General features: G+C 44.5%; 2 protein-coding genes across 13 annotated transcripts in view; one reads left to right on the top strand and one right to left on the bottom strand.

Moving 5' to 3' along the window:
• Positions 1 to 3,164: 3,164 nt before the first annotated feature.
• On the top strand, positions 3,165 to 9,180 carry LOC106599115 (olfactomedin-like protein 2B). 2 transcript variants are annotated; one of them, XM_014190187.2, is made up of 8 exons: positions 3,165 to 3,610; positions 4,677 to 4,943; positions 5,187 to 5,294; positions 5,748 to 5,912; positions 6,400 to 6,595; positions 6,832 to 7,314; positions 7,504 to 7,680; positions 7,851 to 9,180. In XM_014190187.2, exons 1-8 carry the CDS (start codon positions 3,440 to 3,442, stop codon positions 8,444 to 8,446), a joined length of 2,163 nt encoding a protein of 720 aa, XP_014045662.2. In that variant the 5' UTR covers positions 3,165 to 3,439; the 3' UTR covers positions 8,447 to 9,180. The 2 variants fall into 2 exon arrangements, with proteins under 2 accessions (XP_014045662.2, XP_014045660.2); XM_014190185.2 differs by having other exon boundaries at positions 6,829 to 7,314.
• Positions 9,181 to 9,199: 19 nt separating this feature from the next.
• LOC106599111 (cyclic AMP-dependent transcription factor ATF-6 alpha) overlaps positions 9,200 to 21,553 on the bottom strand; it is a 69,752-nt gene continuing 57,398 nt past the window's right edge. For all 11 annotated transcript variants that reach the window (XM_045714575.1, XM_045714569.1, XM_045714570.1 and 8 more), the window contains one exon: positions 9,200 to 10,299. In XM_045714575.1, the coding sequence (XP_045570531.1) occupies positions 10,130 to 10,299 (170 nt within the window). In that variant the 3' untranslated portion in view covers positions 9,200 to 10,129. The remainder of the gene's footprint in view (positions 10,300 to 21,553) is intronic.

Genomic DNA, 21,553 nt, shown 5'->3' with positions numbered 1-21,553 from the left:
TGTGTGTGTGTGTGTGTGTGTGTGTGTGTGTGTGTGTGGGGGGGGAGGGAGGGAGGGAGGGAGGGAGGGAGTGAGTGAGTGAGTGAGTGAGTGAGTGAGTGAGTGAGTGAGTGAGTGAGTGAGTGAGTGAGTGAGTGAGTGAGTGAGTGAGTGAGTGAGTGAGTGAGTGAGTGAGTGAGTGAGTGAGTGAGTGAGTGAGAGAGAGATAGTAAAAAAAATCGCATCGATTGCCTATATTTATATGGTGTAAGAGAAACAATTATTTCTTGTATTAAAAGGGGAAAAAACAAGACCTATGGTATTATGATGTAACAAGACCAATGGTATTATGATGTAACAGAAGGGGAGGTGGGGTAGTTTCACTAAAATCTCATGTCCTGCTTATGCATAACAGTGACTGACTTTCCATGAGAGCATATCCTCTTTGTCCTGGTCTTCAAGAAAGGAATATCTCACAAATCCTATGAACACAGACACAATGGTCCTGGCTGTGAGTGAACAATGCATAGGCTATACTGTACAAAACCAACATTTCTAATATGGGCCCCAGTCTATCAAGTGGTTAGAGTTCCACAGCTAAGGCAAAATATCCAGCCAGGTCGTTCAAGATTGATGTTGAAATTGGACGTCTATCCGTGCCCTGACGTCCTCGAGTAATGCCTTCCAAACCGGCCACTAGGGGCAACAGTGAGCGATATTGCCATCAAGTGGGCATGAGATTTGCTAGGGCATTGTGGATGGGGGTGGTGGTGGATCAGAAGGTTGTGTGTTCAATCCCAGTCGTGCACACTGGTTTTTATTGGAGAAATATGGAATGATACAGAGCAGGAGCAACTTCAAAATTTGACGTTTGGAGAACGTGGCTGAACGTCTAATTCTGCAGTAAGACTGTGAAAGCTTGTTGAAATATCATTCTTCCCATGCTGCTAGAAAGCAAGTTGGAATAAATACGCCGGCGTAAAGTTTATTTTGTTTCATACCGGTCATACTGTTAACATTATTTTATTGACTACACAAACCCAAGCTTGCATTCATTCTCTCAGTGCTGGAAGAATGTTGCTTTTCTATACCCCAGGAAACATGGTTACAGACTTTACAGACACCAACAACTGTTCCACTTAAAGCCGAAAATCTATGAAACCTGTATATTCTATTAAATAGGCTTATGGAAGTCAAACCCAGCCCCAACCACAGGAATAATGCCTGTAGCTGTTTCACTTGGTTTTCTGGCCAAATGTCTCCATATTTCCATCAATGTGTAAGCTGTTCCATATGGAACGATGTAAAAAGAGGGAGTAAAAAAGGCCAAAGCCCAGGGGGAGGTGTATGTTTTGTAGCAGTTCTTGTTACTACAAAACATTTCCAGCTCCCCCACAGAAGATCTTACATAGAGGCCAATGAATGTAATATTTATGGAGGACTTTGATGGGGTCTCTTTAATGAACAGATTGCAGGAGATTTCCCAGTTATGTAATCTGCTGAATATATTTCCTGTGGTCGGTTGCACCAACTCATGTGAACTCCAACCAGACAATAGTATATCACCTTGGATAATGCAAGCTTGTTCTTGTGTTACTGTGAATATAGAGGTTTGACTGAAGAGGCATGTTCAGACGTTTCACCCAAAATAACTTTGCTGTCAGAGTCCCTCTTTTAGGAATTCACTATCTTTGTGGTTCACTGAACACATCATATGGAATACTTAAAAAGTAATCTATAACCTTCAAAGTTCTTTGGGGAGGAAAGGAAACTGTATCAAATGTAAAACAGTCCTAAACCAACCAAGTGTTTGACCATGCTGACCATAACATTACTTTTTTATTACTTCTAAAAAGAAAGAGGTAAATCAATGAGACATTATACCCAACAAACAACTCTGACCTCCTACGCTGACAAATACACAAAGGATCTGTGATTTCACTCACACATTGTACCCATTAAAGAGGACCTCTAGTGGCTGTGGCATAGTTGTAGGTTTCTGTCAAAGCAACAACTTCAACCTCCCGAGCTGCCACACACTGCTACTGCTGGAGGGCTCTGTACCTACACAATAGACTGTAGGTCTAACAGCTTTGAATGAGGGATGCCAAGCTAAACGGATCTGCACCTCTCACCCTTACTGGCATATACACATTCCATAGCACAGGGAATTATTAATCAAGTATTACTCAACCAGGAGAACTATCCTTCAGAGGGTGAGGAGGTTATTGTAACTGGTTTGAGTGACTTGTGAGAGATGTTAATAAGAGCACAGGCTGTTGAACCTTTCTATTCTCTTTTTAAGAGAACCTTTCAGAACTACCTACCGAACACAGAATAAAGTGTCTAAGTTGGAGCAAAGGTGAGATTAAATTATTTGAAAATACACATTTGACTGTTTCTGGCCCCCGATGTTATATTTGGGAAACAAGTTCATTAGCCCCAAACAAGATAATCAAAAGTAAGTTGCAAGTAAAACATACAATATGGGCATTTGTGTTCATACTTTAGGGATTTGAGTTCAATATTCTGCATTAGAAAAATTCACTTATAGGCCACCTACTGATCTAAGGAACAATTGCAAGACCTGTGGCTTGTGTATCAAGACCAGTATACCAGTAAAAAACTGCTGAACAGTTATGACAGGATCCACTCTGTGAGGGAAATGCACATTATTATGAAATACACTATGTATCATGGCTGTTCACTCTAAATAATATATAACGGATAATACTCACTTATCTTGATTCCCACATTGCTGGAATGGTGGAAGAACAATGTCCATCACATAAACAGACGATGGCAGAAATAAACCCCTAGATGGCGCTATCGGGTAGGTTTGGGTCTCACATTTTCTCTTAATTTCAACCACAAATAGCCTATTCTAAAATTGTGTCAGATTTATGAGCTTCATTCTGCAGTCCATCAAATAATATCACCTATAATAATACCCTACTAGCCAGGAAATTTATAGCAAACATTTCCCAATGGCCAGAAGAGGCATTTATACAACTATACAGTTAAGAAGAAAGAACATTAATTATCAAATATTATGTTTGAAAACTATTGTTTAATCTCTTGTAACATTGTTTCACATCCAATCTGTGAGACAGACTGCACCCTGTATCCAATAATGATAAAGTCCGTCCCACCTATCCATAACCAACCATTAGAACGTTCACTTGCCTGTTCATTCACCTCCAACCATCAACAGGGGTCATACCTTACAGCGAGGGTTTACCCGAGGACTCTAAATACATCTCGGATTAACTTCCATTGCGAGATCACTTTATTTTTTATTTTTATCATGAACATCTTCTTATTATAACGTTTGAATATTTCTTATTATAACATTTGAATATTTCAAACTACTTTATTCTTTTTTAAATTCGCTGCAGAGTTTCAAAGACATCATTTTTTTATTAGCAATTTATCAATTGTGCACCTGGTAATTTAGGAGATGATGTCTAGGTTGCAGATATTGCTCTTGTTGTGGGGTGCGGTCTCAATCACTTGGGCACGAGTTGCACTCAGCGACGTAATGGATAATGGAATTAAAGAGGAACTAGAACAGACCGACGAACCACTGCTGGATGATGAGATGGACAACCAGGAGAACGTTTTAACTCAGGTATTTACGACCTTCCTCGGGATTTGTAACAGGATTGATTAGATAGGTATAGGCTGTGCGTAAAATTAGGCTATCTAAAGCCAAGTGCGACAGTTAATGAGAATAACTAAGAGGAAGAATAATGAGGAAGAATAATGAGAGGAAGAATAATGTAATTTTCCCAAGCATTATAATTCCGTTTAGTTTAGGATATTAATAATTGATACTTCATGGTCTATGAATACTAGCCTTGGAAAAGTTGTCCTATTACCTTGAGAACTTATCATGCTTACTTACGCATGCACAATGAGCGTTGTCATTTTAGTATACAGTTACTTTCGTTTTAAAATGTTCTCCTAAATGTGAAATATGTTCGTAAGACCAAAATATTTTTCATACCCATATAAAGGGTTAAAAATCTGTATTTTTTTTTCTACATTAGTCGATTCTTAGTCGTTAAACCATTTTCAATGTGCAATGTGCATAGAATATTTGGTATCAGAGAGATGAGATGATAGTTTTTCCTATGTAGTGATAAATGTATACATTCTCATTAATATGTTATGTTGATCCATCCTATAAGTAACTGCACCAGAGGAGGCTGGTGGGAAGAGTTATATGAGGACGGGCTCATTGTAGTGGCTGGAATGGAACTGGAACAAAGAGAATTTATCAAACACATCAAAACAACTCTGTTCCATTTATTCCATCCCAGCCATTACAAGGAAAGGGGGATACCTAGTCAGTACCTGAATGCCTTCAACTGAAATGTGTCTTCCGCTTTAACCTCTGAATCAGAGAGGTGCAGGGGCTGCCTTAATCAACATCCACGGCGCCCAGGAAACAGTGGGTTAACTGCCTTGCTCAGGGGCAGAAGGACAGATTTTTACATTGTCAGCTCGGGGATTCGATCCAGCAACTGGCCCAACGCTCTAACCACTAGGCTGTCCTCCTACATCTCCTTCCACCAGCCTCCACTGAACTGCACCAATGCATGTGTCATTGCCTTGTGTCTGTGTGAATTGTGAAATGCTGTGCTCCTCATTGGTGGACTACCCATTCTCAACCCATCTCTTCTCAATTATAGCTGCTGGGAGATTATGACAAAGTGAAAACGCTGTCGGAAGGCTCTGACTGTCGCTGTAAATGTGTTGTCAGACCGCTGAGCAGAAGTGCCTGCCGGCGGATAGAGGAGGGCGCCGCCAGGGCCGAAGACTTTTACACAGTGGAGACTGTGACATCGGGGCCCAATTGTAAAAAGTGTGTGTGTATAGCCCCACCCTCTGCTCTGAATCCCTGCGAGGGAGATTACAGGTTCAAGAAGCTGCAGGAGGCAGGGAAAGATGACATCAAGGTAAAACACAAGCGCCTACCTCTAAGGACAAAAAACACTACACTGGTCCATCATAAAATAACCCATAGTCTTTGTAAAACAAGGAGTTAGCCTGGTCCCTTTGCAATGGAATATTTCCTCAAACGTTATTTGATCTGAATGAAATGTCCACATCATCTGTGATTGAATACAGCGTGAGACAGGACTACACCATGTACATGTATGTTATCTAAAATGTACTGCAATGATTCTGATCTCTTACAGCTCTCAACAGTAATGGAGTTACTGGAGGGAGCGTTTTACGGGATGGATCTATTAAAGTTGCACTCAGTTACAACCAAACTCCTCAACCGGGTTGACAATATAGAAAAGGTTTGTATACTGACACTCATAGGCATTTCAGAATGGGCAGTCATAGCTTGCATAGCTTACAGCAGGGTTCCCTAACTGCCGGCCCGCGGAAGATTTTATTTTGGGGGGGGGGCATAAAAGACTGTAAAAACACCAGCAAATCAGCACCAAGTGATTTTCATTTTGGAAATCTGTTCCAAAGCATTCACACACATGATAGCGAGATATATTTGATCGTATACAAATGTAAGCAAGGTTTGAAATGATTATGTTTTAGTCAAATATTATAGCTGTTGCTGCTCCTTGTGATCAATTTGCAGTCTACAAGTGATTTGTAATGATGTTCCAGCCCCCTGACAATCCGCTCAAGAATATAATCTGCCCCGGTTGGGTCTAGTCGATGATCCCTGCCTTAAAGTCTATGGTTATGGTACTGGCTTCTCACCATTTTGCTTTGTCTCTGTGGGAGTCCAGACCTTTTCTTGTAACCACACGGAGAAGGATAAAGTGAGTGTGAGGAGCCCCTCTAGTGAGGAAAAGGAGAGAAGAGCCCAGCAGAGGATGGAAAAGAGAAAACGTCTGACTGAGCTGGAGCCGTCCCTGCAGAAGGATACAGCTGCAGCTTATGCTAACACAGAGGTAAGACACACACACATACACACACAAAGTCTATGCTAACCAAGGCAGTCAGTCTCTTTGGACATGTAGTGGAAACGTTGGCAAGACATTAAGGTAGCCAGTAGCCTGGCACCGTCTTTAATACAGTGTGGCGGGATCAAAACTAGTCTGCTTTCTGGACTACAACAGTTTCCAGATGTCTCAGAAAACAATACATTTTCTTCAGACTTCAGAGTATTTGACAATAAATTACTTTCTTACTTTGAACCTCGACTGCATACGTTTTCAGAAAAACAATATGTTCAAAACCATAGCGTTTGTTTCTGTAGCCTAGTATTACAATTTAAAATCAGAAACAGAAAACTTTACTGCCATGCGACAAATGGTTGCTAAGAACTTATTGTAACTAAAAATCAACAGGTACAGTATGTAGTACAGTTGTCTCACTAAAAGCTTTACGATAACACAATGGTAACATTTGGTCCTTTGTGATTGGATCCTCCTATAGAAGAAGTATGAGGAGCGCTACATTGGGGCCAAGGGCCAGGGGTCCACCAGGCCCATGCTGAAGAGGAGCCAGCCGCAAAACAGGGAGGAGCTCCAGGGGCCCCTGAAAGGCAAGGTGGGACTCAACGGCATGGTCATCAGAGGAGTGACTTTCTACAAGGCCAACACGGTGGACGATAGAGCCGCTGGGGAGCTCAGTAAGTCCATTAAAATACAGGACATATACTAACATAGCAGTAGTCTATCCAGTTCAGAACATACAGCACATCATCCCAGAGATTTTAGTGTTGTCGATGGCTTCTTTTTGGGGGTCTCTATATTGGGGCTGTGCCTATAGACAGGTTTTGTTCTGGGGTTTAATATGAGATTGGATTGGCTTCTTGAGTATATTGGTGTACTGTAGATGATGCTTGTGCTGCTCATTCACCAGCAGCAGACGAAGCCCTGAGCGGTGATGGTTCCATGGACTTGCTCATCGATGACCAGCTCCTGAGACCCACCCAGCCCAGACCTGTAGCAGGCACCCCGACACCAACATCGCAAGACAGGAAGTGGAACCCAGACAACCAGGCCACTCGTGCCTCCAAAACAGCCCCTAGTCCCCAAGGGAATCCCACCACATCTGCCCTTAGAGCTACCGAGACACCATCAACCACTCTGTTCATCCCGACCACAACCATTCCAACCACAACTACGACCCCAGCAACCACCACTACAATGGTTGCGACAAGCGCAAGCACCACTCAACCAGCGGCCACTAGGAAACCTGAAACCTTGTCTGTTTTGACGTCTCCAAACGCTGCAGTGCGACAGGTCAACAGCACCACAGCCCCACCCAGCAAGGTGATGGGTGCGCCCAAACCCAAGCATCGCATCAGCTGGACAGAGGGCCCCTCGGCGACCCCTAAAGTCCCTGGTAAAAAATATCTTTGGTTGATCAGATTTTTGATTTTCCAAAGTGAAATTCAAATTTGATGCTGAAAAAGGCATGATTTGTATTATACACCACATTGATCTTTTTGGGAGGGAAATAGTGTTATTTGTTTGCTCTTTAAATACTAGAGGGGAGTATAGATTATCTTTATCTCTGTATGTTTACTTACAGGCATGTGCAAAGACACTCTGGCCTCCATCTCGGACCCAGTGACCCATAACACCTACGGCCGGAAGGAAGGAGCCTGGATGAAGGACCCAAAGGGCAACGGAAATGTCATATATGTCACCAACTACAACTATGGTAACCACCTACTGGAATTCCACGACATGGACAACTTCAAACAAGGTATTTTCACAATAGAATAGTCTCAAAACCAAGTAACTGCTTTGGTTCTGGATGCCATGATTACGAGACAGACATGGCAATAGATTCATGTAATGGTGCTATTTGATTTGTGCAATGTGTGCTGCTCAGTATTGAGTACTCTATTATTTCTCTGGTCTGTTTCCTGTCAGGACACGTCACCCATTCCTACAAGCTACCGTACAACTGGATTGGCACAGGCCACGTGGTGTACAACGGAGCTTTCTATTACAACCGCGCCTTCTCCCGTGACATCATCAAGTTCGACCTGCATCTGCTCTACGTGGCGGCCTGGACGACGCTGCACGATGCCGTGTTAGAGGAGGACGCCTCCTGGAGGTGGCGAGGACACTTGGATATCGACTTTGCGGTGGATGAGAGCGGCCTGTGGTTAGTGTACCCTGCTCTGGATGAGGAGGGCTTCCATCAGGAAGTAATCATCCTAAGCCGTGTGAACCCGACCGACCTCAGCCTCCAGAGTACGTTCAGAACGGGCCTGAGGAGACACTTCTACGGAAACTCCTTTGTCATTTGTGGTGTCCTGTATGCGGTGGACAACTACGAACACACCCATGCCAATATATCCTACGCCTTCGATACGCACACACACACCCAGATGATCCCCAGAATACCGTTCACAAACAACTACACATACACGACGCAAATCGACTACAACCCCAAGGACAAAAAGCTGTACGCATGGGACAACGGTCACCAGGTGACCTACAATGTTATATTTGCATATTAAAAGCAAACGAGTAGTGATATATATATAATAAAGGGACGAGCACTTTTTTGTATAAAAGATCCTAAATATATACACTACCGATCAAAAGTTTAAGAACACCTACCCTTTCAAGGGTTTTTCTTCATTTTTATTATTTTCAACATTGTAGAATAATAAGCGAAGACATCAAAACTATGAAATAACACAAAAAAGTGTTACACAAATCAAAATTTGAAGAGTGTGCAAAGCTGTCATCAAGGCCAAAGGGTGGCTATTTGAAGAATCTCAAATATAAAATATATTTTGATTTGTTTAACACTTTTTTTTGGTTACTACATGTCTTATTTCATAGTTTTGATGGCTTCACTATTATTCTACAATGTAGAAAATATAAAAAATAAAGCAAAACCCTTGAATGAGTAGGTGTTCTCAAACTGTTGACCGGTAGTGTACATTTAATGTCTTAGTGGATTGTAGATCAGTCTACAGGGCCATTGTGTTTTGCACTTTATAATCTCTGTTGCTCGGTTTGTGTTTTATTTCTCAAAATGTCTCCCATTTTGTCCCAACGCATATAGTTGTATTTTTATATTTAATGGTCACCGTTTTTAACTGCCCAAATGGCAGCAGGCAAGATCATTCAGCAAAGCAAGAGAGTTATTTCTTACTGCTTGTTAGAAGTTTAAAGTGTATGTTGTGTATATACTGTAATTTAAAATGAAGCTTTTAATAAAATAAATGCCTTCAAACATGAATGCTGACACACACTAGTCATCAATATTAGAACATGTTACTGTCCATGGTTTTATTTCTGAAAACCATTAAGCAACTCAAACAAAACAAATTCTTTATTACACCCCTAATGGCCACATCATAACTTCGATCATGTTTGTGTGATACTGCACATACTAAGGAGTAAAAAAATGAAATAAATTAAACTGAACCACACTTGCACTTGACCACCCACCCCTTGCTAGCTCTGACTTTCCTGATAACTACTTTGAGGAAAGCATACTTACTATGCCTCTGATAGGTGGTTGTCCCACCTAGCTATCTTAAGATGAATGCACAAACTGTACGTTGCTCTGGATAAGATCATCTGCTAAATGACAAAAATGTAAATGTATTGCTTACATTGTTTGTTCACTCAACATGGCTTTATAAAAAGTAAGAATCATAACTCCACCAGATATGTCTATTAACAACTTTAATATATGTGAAAATGATCTTGTTAACATGGCTTGGTTCCATCAATAGGGTCCAGAATCAATTACTGTTTTGTATAAAGGTATTAGGTTACATTTGGTAAAATTATGGCTCAATTAAATAGCTGTAGGGTCAAGACAGTGAAGGAATTTTTTGAAGGGGTTCCACAGGGTTCAACATTAAGTCCCATATTTATCCTAACAAATGACCTAGATGCCTGCATTGGCAGCCTGTCAATTTAACATAAACCAGACGCTCTAAACCAAGCAATATGGAGGCAAACAGTTGCTGGACAACTTCTTTATAAGTCTTGATAGATTTGTAACATCAGAGGTATAAGGACTTGTGAAATAAGACAGAGGATGTACGAAATTGATGCAGAACATTTCCAGAGAGGATACAACAAGGCAAAAATTGTTGTCACAGTTTATCAATATATCAAAATGTTGCCTAAATTATAGGCTTTCAGATTGCCAGGTATTCTGGTTGAAGTGAAGTTCAGGCAGAGTCTGATAGAACACCAACCGATGCTGCAGCCTGGAAGTCAGTGGTGTTGGCACGTAGGAACTCTGGGATGCTGGAGGTTTTGATGTGGAGGATCTTGGTGTCCATGACCTCACAGTCAATCTGCATCATCACCTCAAATGTGTCATCCTTGATGACAGAGTCTGTAATGAAATACAATGAGTAAAAAAATATGGTTATAATCAAAATCTAAACAATATTCAGTCATCTTGGGTCATGATATCCAATGAGGATCTCTTGAGGGGATCCCCTCAGTGTCTCTCTGTGAGGATCCAATCCCAAAGTCCGTCCTCTTAGCACTAGAGCCCAAATGCAATAGTCATTATTTGGTTCACTGCCTTCTCCTGTCTGGTGTCAGGTGGCTGAGGAGCCTGCAGGACGGCTGGAGGCTGAACACCAGCTCCTGGAAGAACACTGGCTGAAGCCATCAGCCACAACACCACCAGACTGGCCAGAAAGGCCAGGTCCATGTGGCTTAGCCAGCGGGAGGAATTTACTGGCACATGTAGGAATCAGGCTCTGGATCTAAAGGTGATTAATGCATATGGAAATTAAATTGAAAGGGTTATGCAACCGATCACATTTTGTGAACACATGGATGTTCAAAGTATGTGTGTTTCTACTGTATGTTTGATGAAAACTAATATGATAAGCGCATAGTACCTGAATACACTACTGTAGATATACTATACAAAAATATTACCCACTAAAGATAAAAGGAATTTAACACTTTTGTTACTGTTCTTTTTTATTAGAGCTGAATCCGCCAGTATATATGTGCAAGGAATCTGAGTTTTAGCTGCCAGTTGTACACCTGCATTGTCTCGAGATTGCAGTTTTAAGGCTTGGAACTTGAAGGTGTTGAGTTGTTTGGAAGACAGACACACAGCTTATTTCATAGCTAATTCCAAATGGAACACTTGTGTATTTATACAGACCATACCTTATTCCAAATGGCACAGACTTTACCTGAGCATAGCTAATTCCAAATGGCACAGACCTTACCTGAGCATAACTAATTCCAAATGGTGGAAGTCTTTGCGTCAGACCAACCATAAACTAAACTATGTGAACATGAGAAAATATGTTGACCTGTCAATACAACACAGTGAAATGGCTTATTTCAAATCATGAGAACCAAAATACTCAATTGCCCTTGATTATCCTCCACATACCATGCAGCCTTCAACTGAGGCCAATTGGTTATGATAAAGTTACCCAAAAGGCCACTTGGCATTCTTGTACCGTATGTTGTAGCCCAGAAGAGTGATTCTGTGGACAAAACTATGGTAAATCTTCTATTCAAGTAGTGAGGAATATCAAACTGATTTCTACAGATGGAAGCTATTTATGGCAAGAATAGGTCTTTCTAAACAACCACACTCTGTGGCTGGGGAAAATTACAACCTACCGTTACAATCACCTGGCAATTATATGCAGCCACCACTGTGCCTCTCCAAGGATATTATCTAATGATATGCAATAATCATAGCATATCCTTTCAACAAAGCCATAAGCATATCAAACAAATTCCTCCCTGGCATCCACTTCTGCACCTCAAAAAAACTGAAAGCAAGAGAAACAGAGACTGTGGGAACAAAATAAACAGAGACTGTGGTAACAAAAGAAACAGACTTTGGGAGCAAGAGAAACAGACTGTGGGAGCAAGAGAAACCGAGATAAAGAAATAAACCAAAGCATTCTCATGACAGGAATGCATTGTATTCCACCAACGCCTCTTTCCCAGTTTCTCTCTTTCTTCTCGTAATCACTCTAAAGCTGTAATCTAGATATTGTCACCCATCTATGAGATTGCATAATGGCAGATCCAAAACATTTTGGCTAATGTTGTGGGAGCTAATGGCCTAAACCTTTAACAAAGAAATGAATGATGAATCTTTCCCTACAAAAACATGCCAAACTTCAGATTTATATGTCTGGATTCATCGAAAGCAAAACTGCTGTCAACAAGCAGTTAGCATAAAGTTCTGTTTTGTAGGATGATGCATGTTTGCATAACAAACTTGATCCACAAGACTCAGGAAACAGGTCTTGGAATGTTTCAGGACCATTAACAGTGTGATGCGGGTAAGAGCGGCCTCCGCAATGTTTTGTACTGGGGGGCCTCTGGGACCCACTAAAGTATGTTTACAGGGGCCTGGCTCAAGGCCATAATGGCGAGGCTCCTACACTGAGGGCAGCCGATCCCCAGAGGTGTCTAGGGAGGGAGGTTTTCCTTTGGCCGGAGGCCCTTGTCTGTAAGGGCTGAGCTCTGAAAGACAGTATTGGTGTGGAATGAACGAACCATGATAATAACTCCAAAGCATGGTGGTCTCACAGCATTTAGAGCTGAGCATAGAGCTTTTATGAGAAACGGTACCTCTGAAACATCAGACGCTATGAGAATCAAGTGCAGTGGTTGCTTTGTAATCTGGAATTTTCCCACTTTATCCATCTTTTTTTTAAACAGTTAAATGCTAAATCATAGTAAGTATTTCTATACTATGTACTAACTTAAAATACATACAGTTGAAGTCAGAAGTTTACATACACTTAGGTTGGAGTTATTAAAACTAGTTTTTCAACCACTCCACAAATTTCTTGTTAACAAGCTATAATTTTGGCAAGTCGGTTAGGACATCTACTTCGTGCATGACAAGTAATTGTTCCAACAATTGTTTACAGGCACATTATTTCACTGTATCACAATTCCAGTGGGTCAGAATTTCACATACACTAAGTTGACTGTGCATTTAAAAGCAGTTTGGAAAATTCCAGAAAATGATGTCATGGCTTTAGAAGCTTCTGATAGGCTAATTGACATCATTTGAGTCAATTGGAGGTTTATCTGTGGATGTATTTCAAGGCCTACCTTCAAACTCAGTGCCTGTTTGCTTGACATCATGAGAAAATCAATAGAAATCAGCCAAGTCCTCAGAAAAAATTATTATAGACCTCCACAAGTCTGGTTCATCCTTGGGAGCAATTTCCAAATGCCTGAAGGTACCACGTTGATCTGTACAAACAATAGTATGCAAGTAAAATGTCCAAGATGGCGTAGCAGTCAGACGTCTTTGTCCTGTCGTGTCCCTTGTATATATCCTTTTATATATTTTTCTTCGCATATCTTTTTTAAATATTTTCCTAAACCTCAACTTCTAAATACTCTCCTGCAACCCACCTCACCCAATGTGGCGTGGATCAGTTTTTTTTCCTGAAGTATTTCTATTTACTTTGGATCTGGATTCCCTCAACTGTAGCTAGCCAGCTAACTAGCTACCAGCTATCAGTCAGCAAACCACTGCTAGCGGTCATCAGCTAACCTAGCTCGGAAAGCTCTTGCCAGTTCGTACAACTTGACTCAAACCAGAGCATAACTGACCTATTTTTTTCTCTCCATATCCACGGATTCCTACGGCAAACTCTGAACATTTTCATCTGGATCTTCACAACTAGCTAACCGCAATCCCGGGTGACTACTCCTGGCTAGCGTTTCCATCCCAGAGCAAGCACCAATTAGCTTGAAGCTAGCCCGGCCAGGGCTCCTGGGCTACTACCGAAGCCCACTCCTGGGCTACAATATCCGGACCCCTTCTACTGCCGGTACCGGGCACGGAACCCCGCCGATCCTCTACGACTGGAATACCGACGTAATCGCCCGAGGATTCCAACAGGCCCCTCAGGCGCAACGTCCGCTGAAGGCCCATGGGTTTGCTTCCGGGTTTGGAGCGAGTAGTCGCACTTCGCTTCGCTCCGCAGGTAATATTACATTTCATTACATTACCACGGTTTGATTTGTTTGATCTGAGCAATTTTTCTTAGCTAGCTACATAGCCGTCTTTGTATCAAAGATAATTGTGTAGTTTAGAGTAATTAGAGTAATTATCGAGGTTAGCTAGCCAGCTGTTTTCGTCCTCCTAACTTAGTCAACACTGCTAGCTAGCCAACTAGCCAACTTCTACCGACTAGCAGCACTGTAGAAACTATTACATTACAACGGAACGACTTCATTAGTGTAGTGTTAGCTAGCTACATAGTTGTCTTTGCTGTCTTTGTATCTAAGATAATTGTGTAGTTTAGAGTAATTATCGAGGTTAGCTAGCCAGCCGCGACGCGACGCCGTTGTCCAGACTCCAGACTTAGTCAACACACCTAGTCATCGTCAAACCCACTGCTAGCTAGCCGACCTTTACTGACTAGCAGCACAGTAGAAACTAATACATTACAACGGAACGATTTGACTACTGCAGTGTTAGCTAGCTACATAGTTGTCTTTGTCATAGTTTGATAATTGTGTAGTTTAGAGTAATTATCGAGGTTAGCTAGCCAGCCGCGCCGCGACGCCGTTGTCCAGACTTAGTCAACACACCTAGTCATCGTCAAACCCACTGCTAGCTAGCCGACCTTTACTGACTAGCAGCACTGTAGAAACTAATACATTACAACGGAACGATTTGACTAGTGCAGTGTTAGCTAGCTACATAGTTGTCTTTGTCATAGTTTGATAATTGTGTAGTTTAGAGTAATTATCGAGGTTAGCTAGCCAGCTATTTTCGTCCCCCGCGACGCCATTTTTCCAAACCTAGCCAACTATTACCGACGAGCAGCATTGTAGAAACTAAATACATTACAAAGGAACGTCTTGATTAGTGCTATGTTAGCTAGCTACATAGTTGCTTTTGTATCATGATAAGGTGTAGTACTGAAACTATCGAGGTTACCTAGCCAGCTACACGTTCAAACAAAGTCAACAACGCAGCCACTGCTAGCTAGCCTACTTCACCAGCCAGCAGTACTCATTTGTCATTTTAGTCAATAAGATTTTTGCAACGTAAGCTTAACTTTCTGAACATTCGAGACGTGTAGTCCACTTGTCATTCCAACCTCCTAGCCTCATTCGTAGCCTCTTCTGTAGCCTGTCAACTATGTGTCTGTCTATCCCTGTTCTCTCCCCTCTGCACAGGCCACACAAACGCTTCACACCGCGTGGCCGCTGCCACTCTAACCTGGTGGTCCCAGCGCGCACAACCCACGTGGAGTTCCAGGTCTCCGGCAGCCTCTGGAACTGCCGGTCTGCGGCCAACAAGGCAGAGTTCATCTCAGCCTATGCTGCCCTCCAGTCCCTCGACTTCTTGGCGCTGACGGAAACATGGATTACCACAGATAACACTGCTACTCCTACTGCTCTGTCCTCGTCTGCCCACGTGTTCTCGCATACCCCGAGAGCATCTGGCCAGCGGGGTGGTGGCACTGGAATCCTCATCTCTCCCAAGTGGACATTCTCTGTTTCTCCCCTTACCCATCTGTCTATCTCCTCATTTGAATTCCATGCTGTCACAGTTACCAGCCCTTTCAAGCTTAACATCCTTATCATTTATCGCCCTCCAGGTTCCCTTGGAGAGTTCATCAATGAGCTTGACGTCTTGATAAGTTCCTTTCCTGAGGATGGCTCACCTCTCACAGTTCTGGGTGACTTTGACCTCCCCACGTCTACCTTTGACTCATTCCTCTCTGCCTCCTTCTTTCCACTCCTCTCCTCTTTTGACCTCACCCTCTCACCTTACCCCCCTACTCACAAGGCAGGCAATAGGCTTGACCTCATCTTTACTAGATGCTGTTCTTCCACTAATCTCATTGCAACTCCCCTCCAAGTCTCCGACAACTACCTTGTATCCTTTTCCCTTTCGCTCTCATCCAACACTTCTCACTCTGCCCCTACTCGGATGGTATTGCGCCGTCCCAACCTTCGCTCTCTCTCTCCCGCTACTCTCTCCTCTTCCATCCTATCATCTCTTCCCTCTACTCAAACCTTCTCCAACCTATCCCCTGATTCTGCCTCCTCAACCCTCCTCTCCTCCCTTTCTGCATCCTTTGATTCTCTATGTCCCCTATCCTCCAGGCCGGCTTGGTCCTCCCCTCCTGCTCCGTGGCTCGACGACTCATTGCGAGCTCACAGAACAGGGCTCCGGGCAGCCGAGCGGAAATGGAGGAAAACTCGCCTCCCTGCGGACCTGGCATCATTTCACTCCCTCCTCTCTACATTTTCCTCTTCTGTCTCTGCTGCTAAAGCCACTTTCTACCACTCTAAATTCCAAGCATCTGCCTCTAACCCTAGGAAGCTCTTTGCCACCTACTCCTCCCTCCTGAATCCTCCTCCCCCCCCCCCCTCCTCCCTCTCTGTGGATGACTTCGTCAACCATTTTGAAAAGAAGGTCAACGACATCCGATCCTCGTTTGCTAAGTCAAACGACACCGCTGGTCCTGCTCACACTGCCCTACCCTGTGCTTTGACCTCTTTCTCCCCTCTCTCTCCAGATGAAATCTCGTGTCTTGTGACGGCCGGCCGCCCAACAACCTGCCCGCTTGACCCTATCCCCTCCTCTCTTCTCCAGACCATTTCCGGAGACCTTCTCCCTTACCTCACCTCGCTCATCAACTCATCCTTGACCGCTGACTACGTTCCTTCCGTCTTCAAGAGAGCGAGAATTGCAACCCCTTCTGAAAAAACCTACACTCGATCCCTCCGATGTCAACAACTACAGACCAGTATCCCTTCTTTCTTTTCTCTCCAAAACTCTTGAACGTGCCATCCTTGGCCAGCTCTCCTGCTATCTCTCTCAGAATGACCTTCTTGATCCAAATCAGTCAGGTTTCAAGACTGGTCATTCAACTGAGACTGCTCTTCTCTGTGTCACGGAGGCTCTCCGCACTGCTAAAGCTAACTCTCTCTCCTCTGCTCTCATCCTCCTAGACCTATCTGCTGCCTTTGATACTGTGAACCATCAGATCCTCCTCTCCACCCTCTCCGAGTTGGGCATCTCCGGCGCGGCCCACGCTTGGATTGCGTCCTACCTGACAGGTCGCTCCTACCAGGTGGCGTGGCGAGAATCTGTCTCCGCACCACGTGCTCTCACCACTGGTGTCCCCCAGGGCTCTGTTCTAGGCCCTCTCCTATTCTCGGTATACACCAAGTCACTTGGCTCTGTCATATCCTCACATGGTCTCTCCTATCATTGCTATGCAGACGACACACAATTAATCTTCTCCTTTCCCCCTTCTGATAACCAGGTGGCGAATCGCATCTCTGCATGTCTGGCAGACATATCAGTGTGGATGACGGATCACCACCTCAAGCTGAACCTCGGCAAGACGGAGCTGCTCTTCCTCCCGGGGAAGGACTGCCCGTTCCATGATCTCGCCATCACGGTTGACAACTCCCTTGTGTCCTCCTCCCAAAGTGCTAAGAACCTTGGCATGACCCTGGACAACACCCTGTCGTTCTCCACTAACATCAAGGCGGTGACCCGATCCTGTAGGTTCATGCTCTACAACATCCGCAGAGTACGACCCTGCCTCACACAGGAAGCGGCGCAGGTCCTAATCCAGGCACTTGTCATCTCCCGTCTGGATTACTGCAACTCGCTGTTGGCTGGGCTCCCTGCCTGTGCCATTAAACCCCTACAACTCATCCAGAACGCCGCAGCCCGTCTGGTGTTCAACCTTCCCAAGTTCTCTCACGTCACCCCGCTCCTCCGCTCTCTCCACTGGCTTCCAGTTGAAGCTCGCATCCGCTACAAGACCATGGTGCTTGCCTACGGAGCTGTGAGGGGAACGGCACCTCCGTACCTTCAGGCTCTGATCAGGCCCTACACCCAAACAAGGGCACTGCGTTCATCCACCTCTGGCCTGCTCGCCTCCCTACCTCTGAGGAAGCACAGTTCCGCTCAGCCCAGTCAAAACTGTTCGCTGCTCTGGCACCCCAATGGTGGAACAAGCTCCCTCACGACGCCAGGACAGCGGAGTCAATCACCACCTTTCGGAGACACCTGAAACCCCACCTCTTTAAGGAATACCTAGGATAGGATAAAGTAATCCTTCTAACCCCCCAGTGGTTGTTCCACTGGATATCATAAGGTGAATGCACCAATTTGTAAGTCGCTCTGGATAAGAGCGTCTGCTAAATGACTTAGAGCTACTTGGATCCCTACTAATCCATGACTGGTCTATCGACGTCACCGCACGAAGAGGCAAAAACAGACTTACCTCCATCGCGACGTCCCTCAAAGACCCTTCTGCTAACTTGCTAGCCCCGGTCTGCTAACTGCTAACTTGCTAGCCCCGGTCTGCTAACTGCTAGCTTGCTAGCCCCGGTCTGCTAACTGCTAGCTTGCTAGCCCCGGTCTGCTAACTGCTAGCTTGCTAGCCCCGGTCTGCTAACTGCTAGCTTGCTAGCCCCGCTCTGCTAACTGCTAGCTTGCTAGCCCCGCTCTGCTAACTGCTAGCTTGCTAGCCCCGGCCTGCTAGCTTGCTAGCCCCGGCCTGCTAGCTTGTTAGCCCCGGCCTGCTAACTGCTAGCTTGTTAGCCCCGGCCTGCTAACTGTTAGCTTGTTAGCACCGCCCTGCTAACTGCCTGAATCGCCGTGTCCCCAGCCAGCTCAACCACTCACCGGACCCATATGTTCACTTGGCTACGTATGCCTCTCTCTAATATCAATATGCCTCGTCCATTACTGTCCTGGTTAGTGATTACTGTCTTATTTCACTGTAGAGCCTCTAGCCCTACTCAATATGCCTTAACCAACCATGTTGTTCCACCTCCTACATATGCGATGATATCACCTGGTTTAAATATCTCTAGAGACTCTCTCTCATCATTACTCAATGCCTAGGTTTACCTCCAACGTACTCACATCCTACCTTACCTTTGTCTGTACACGGCCAGTTTGTATAGCCTTTAGCCGTACCCTTATCCTACTTCTCCTCTGTTCCTCTGGTGATGTAGAGGTTAATCCAGGTCCTGCAGTGCCTAGCTCCACTCCCACTCCCAAGGTTCTCTCATTTGTTGACTTCTGTAACCGTAAAAGCCTTGGTTTCATGCATGTTAACAATAGAAGCCTACTCCCTAAGTTTGTTTTACTTACTGCTTTAGCACACTCTGCCAACCCGGATGTCTTAGCCGTGTCTGAATCCTGGCTTAGGAAAACCACCAAAACCCCTGAAATCTCCATTCCTAACTATAACATTTTCCGCCAAGATAGAACTGCCAAAGGGGGTGGTGTTGCAATCTACTGCAAAGATAGCCTGCAGAGCTCTGTATTACTATCCAGGTCTGTACCCAAACAATTCGAGCTTCTATTTCTAAAAATGCACCTTTCCAGAAACAAGTCTCTCACTGTTGCCGCATGCTATAGACCACCCTCTGCCCCCAGCTGTGCTCTCGACACCATATGTGAATTGATTGCCCCCCATCTATCTTCTGGGCTCGTGCTACTAGGTGACCTAAACTGGGACATGCTTAACACCCCGGCCATCCTACAATCTAAGCTTGATGCCCTCAATCTCACACAAATTATCAATGAACCTACCAGGTACAACCCCAAATCCGTAAACACGGGCACCCTCATAGATTACATCCTAACTAACTCGCCCTCCAAATACACCTCTGCTGTTTTCAATCAAGATCTCAGCGATCACTGCCTGCATCCGTAATGGGTCTGCGACCAAACGACCACCCCTCATCACTGTCAAACGCTCCCTAAAACACTTATGCGAGCAGGCCTTTCTAATCGACCTGGCCGGGGTATCCTGGAATGACATTGACCTCATCCCGTCAGTAGAGGATGCCTGGTTGTTCTTTAAAAGTGCCTTCTTCACCATCTTAAATAAGCATGCCCCATTCAAAGAATGTGTACCACCGATAAATCCACTATAATTGAGAATTTCAATAAGCATTTCTCTACGGCTGGCCATGCTTTCCACCTGGCTACCCCTACCCCGGTCAACTGCCCGGCACCCTCCACAGCAACCCGTCCAAGCCCCCACCATTTCTCCTTCACCCAAATCCAGATAGCTGATGTTCTGAAAGAGCTGCAAAATCTGGACCCCTACAAATCAGCCGGGCTAGACAATCTGGACCCTCTCTCTCTAAAATGATCTGCCGAAATTGTTGCAACCCCTATTACTAGCCTGTTCAACCTCTCTTTCGTATCATCTGAGATTCCCAAAGATTGGAAAGCTGCTGCAGTCATCCCCATCTTCAAAGGGGGTGACACTCTAGACCTAAACTGCTACAGACCTATATCTATTCTACACTGTCTTTCTAAGGTCTTCGAAAGCCAAGTTAACAAACAGATTACCGACCATTTCGAATCCCACCGCACCTTCTCCGCTATGCAATCTGGTTTCAGAGCTGGTCATGGGTGCACCTCAGCCACGCTCAAGGTCCAAAACGCCATCATAACCGCCATCAATAAGAGACATTACTGTGCAGCAGTATTCATCGACCTGGCCAAGGCTTTCGACTCTGTCAATCACCACATTCTTATTGGCAGACTCGACAGCCTTGGTTTCTCAAATGATTGCCTCGCCTGGTTTACCAACTACTTCTCTGATAAGAGTTCAGTGTGTCAAATCGGAGGGCCTGTTGTCCGGACCTCTGGCAGTCTCTATGCGGGTGCCACAGGGTTCAATTCTCGGGCTGACTCTCTTCTCTGTATACATCAATGATGTCGCTCTTGTTGCTGGTGATTCTCTGATCCACCTCTATGCAGACGACACCATTCTGTATACTTCTGGCCCCTCTTTGGACACTGTGTTAACTAACCTCCAGACGAGCTTCACTGCCATTCAACTCTCCTTCCATGGCCTCCAACTGCTCTTAAATGCAAGTAAAACTAAATGCATGCTATTCAATCGATCACTGCCCGCACCTGTCCGCCCGTCCAGCATCACTACTCTGGACGGCTCTGACTTAGAATACGTGGACAACTACAAATACCTAGGTGTCTGGTTAGACTGTAAACTCTCCTTCCAGACTCACATTAAGCATCTCCAATCCAAAATTAAATCTAGAATCGGCTTCCTATATCACAACAAAGCATCCTTCACTCATGCTGCCAAACATACCCTCGTAAAACTGACCATCCTACCGATCCTCGACTTCGGTGATATCATCTATAAAATAGCCTCCAACACTACTCAACAAATTGGATGCAGTCTATCACAGTGTCATCCGTTTTGTCACCAAAGCCCCATACACTACCCACCACTGCGACCTGTACGCTCTCGTTGGCTGGCCCTCGCTTCATACTCGTCGCCAAACCCACTGGCTACAGGTTATCTACAAGTCTCTACTAGGTAAAGCCCTACCGTATCTCAGCTCACTGGTCACCATAGCAACACCCACTCGTAGCACGTGCTCCAGCAGGTATATCTCACTGGTCACCCCCAAAGCCAATTCCTCCTTTGGTCGCCTTTCCTTCCAGTTCTCTGCTGCCAATGACTGGAACGAACTGCAAAAATCACTGAAGCTGGAGACTCATATCTCCCTCACTAGCTTTAAGCACCAGTTGTCAGAGCAGCTCACAGATCACTGCACCTGTACATAGCCCATCTGTA

The sequence above is a fragment of the Salmo salar genome, chromosome ssa03 (assembly GCF_905237065.1).
Source record: "Salmo salar chromosome ssa03, Ssal_v3.1, whole genome shotgun sequence".
Taxonomy (NCBI): domain Eukaryota; kingdom Metazoa; phylum Chordata; class Actinopteri; order Salmoniformes; family Salmonidae; genus Salmo; species Salmo salar.
Note: the sequence above shows the minus strand (reverse complement) of the source record. Positions and strands in the feature narration are given on the sequence as shown.

Excerpts from the sequence above, each read along its gene's own strand:
- LOC106599115 (XM_014190185.2), top strand. The coding sequence starts at position 3,440 with ATGATGTCTAGGTTGCAGATATTGCTCTTGTTGTGGGGTGCGGTCTCA. Across the intron at positions 5,295-5,747 it reads GGGTTGACAATATAGAAAAG|ACCTTTTCTTGTAACCACAC; the intron begins GTTTGTATACTG and ends GTGGGAGTCCAG. Across the intron at positions 7,681-7,850 it reads CATGGACAACTTCAAACAAG|GACACGTCACCCATTCCTAC; the intron begins GTATTTTCACAA and ends GTTTCCTGTCAG.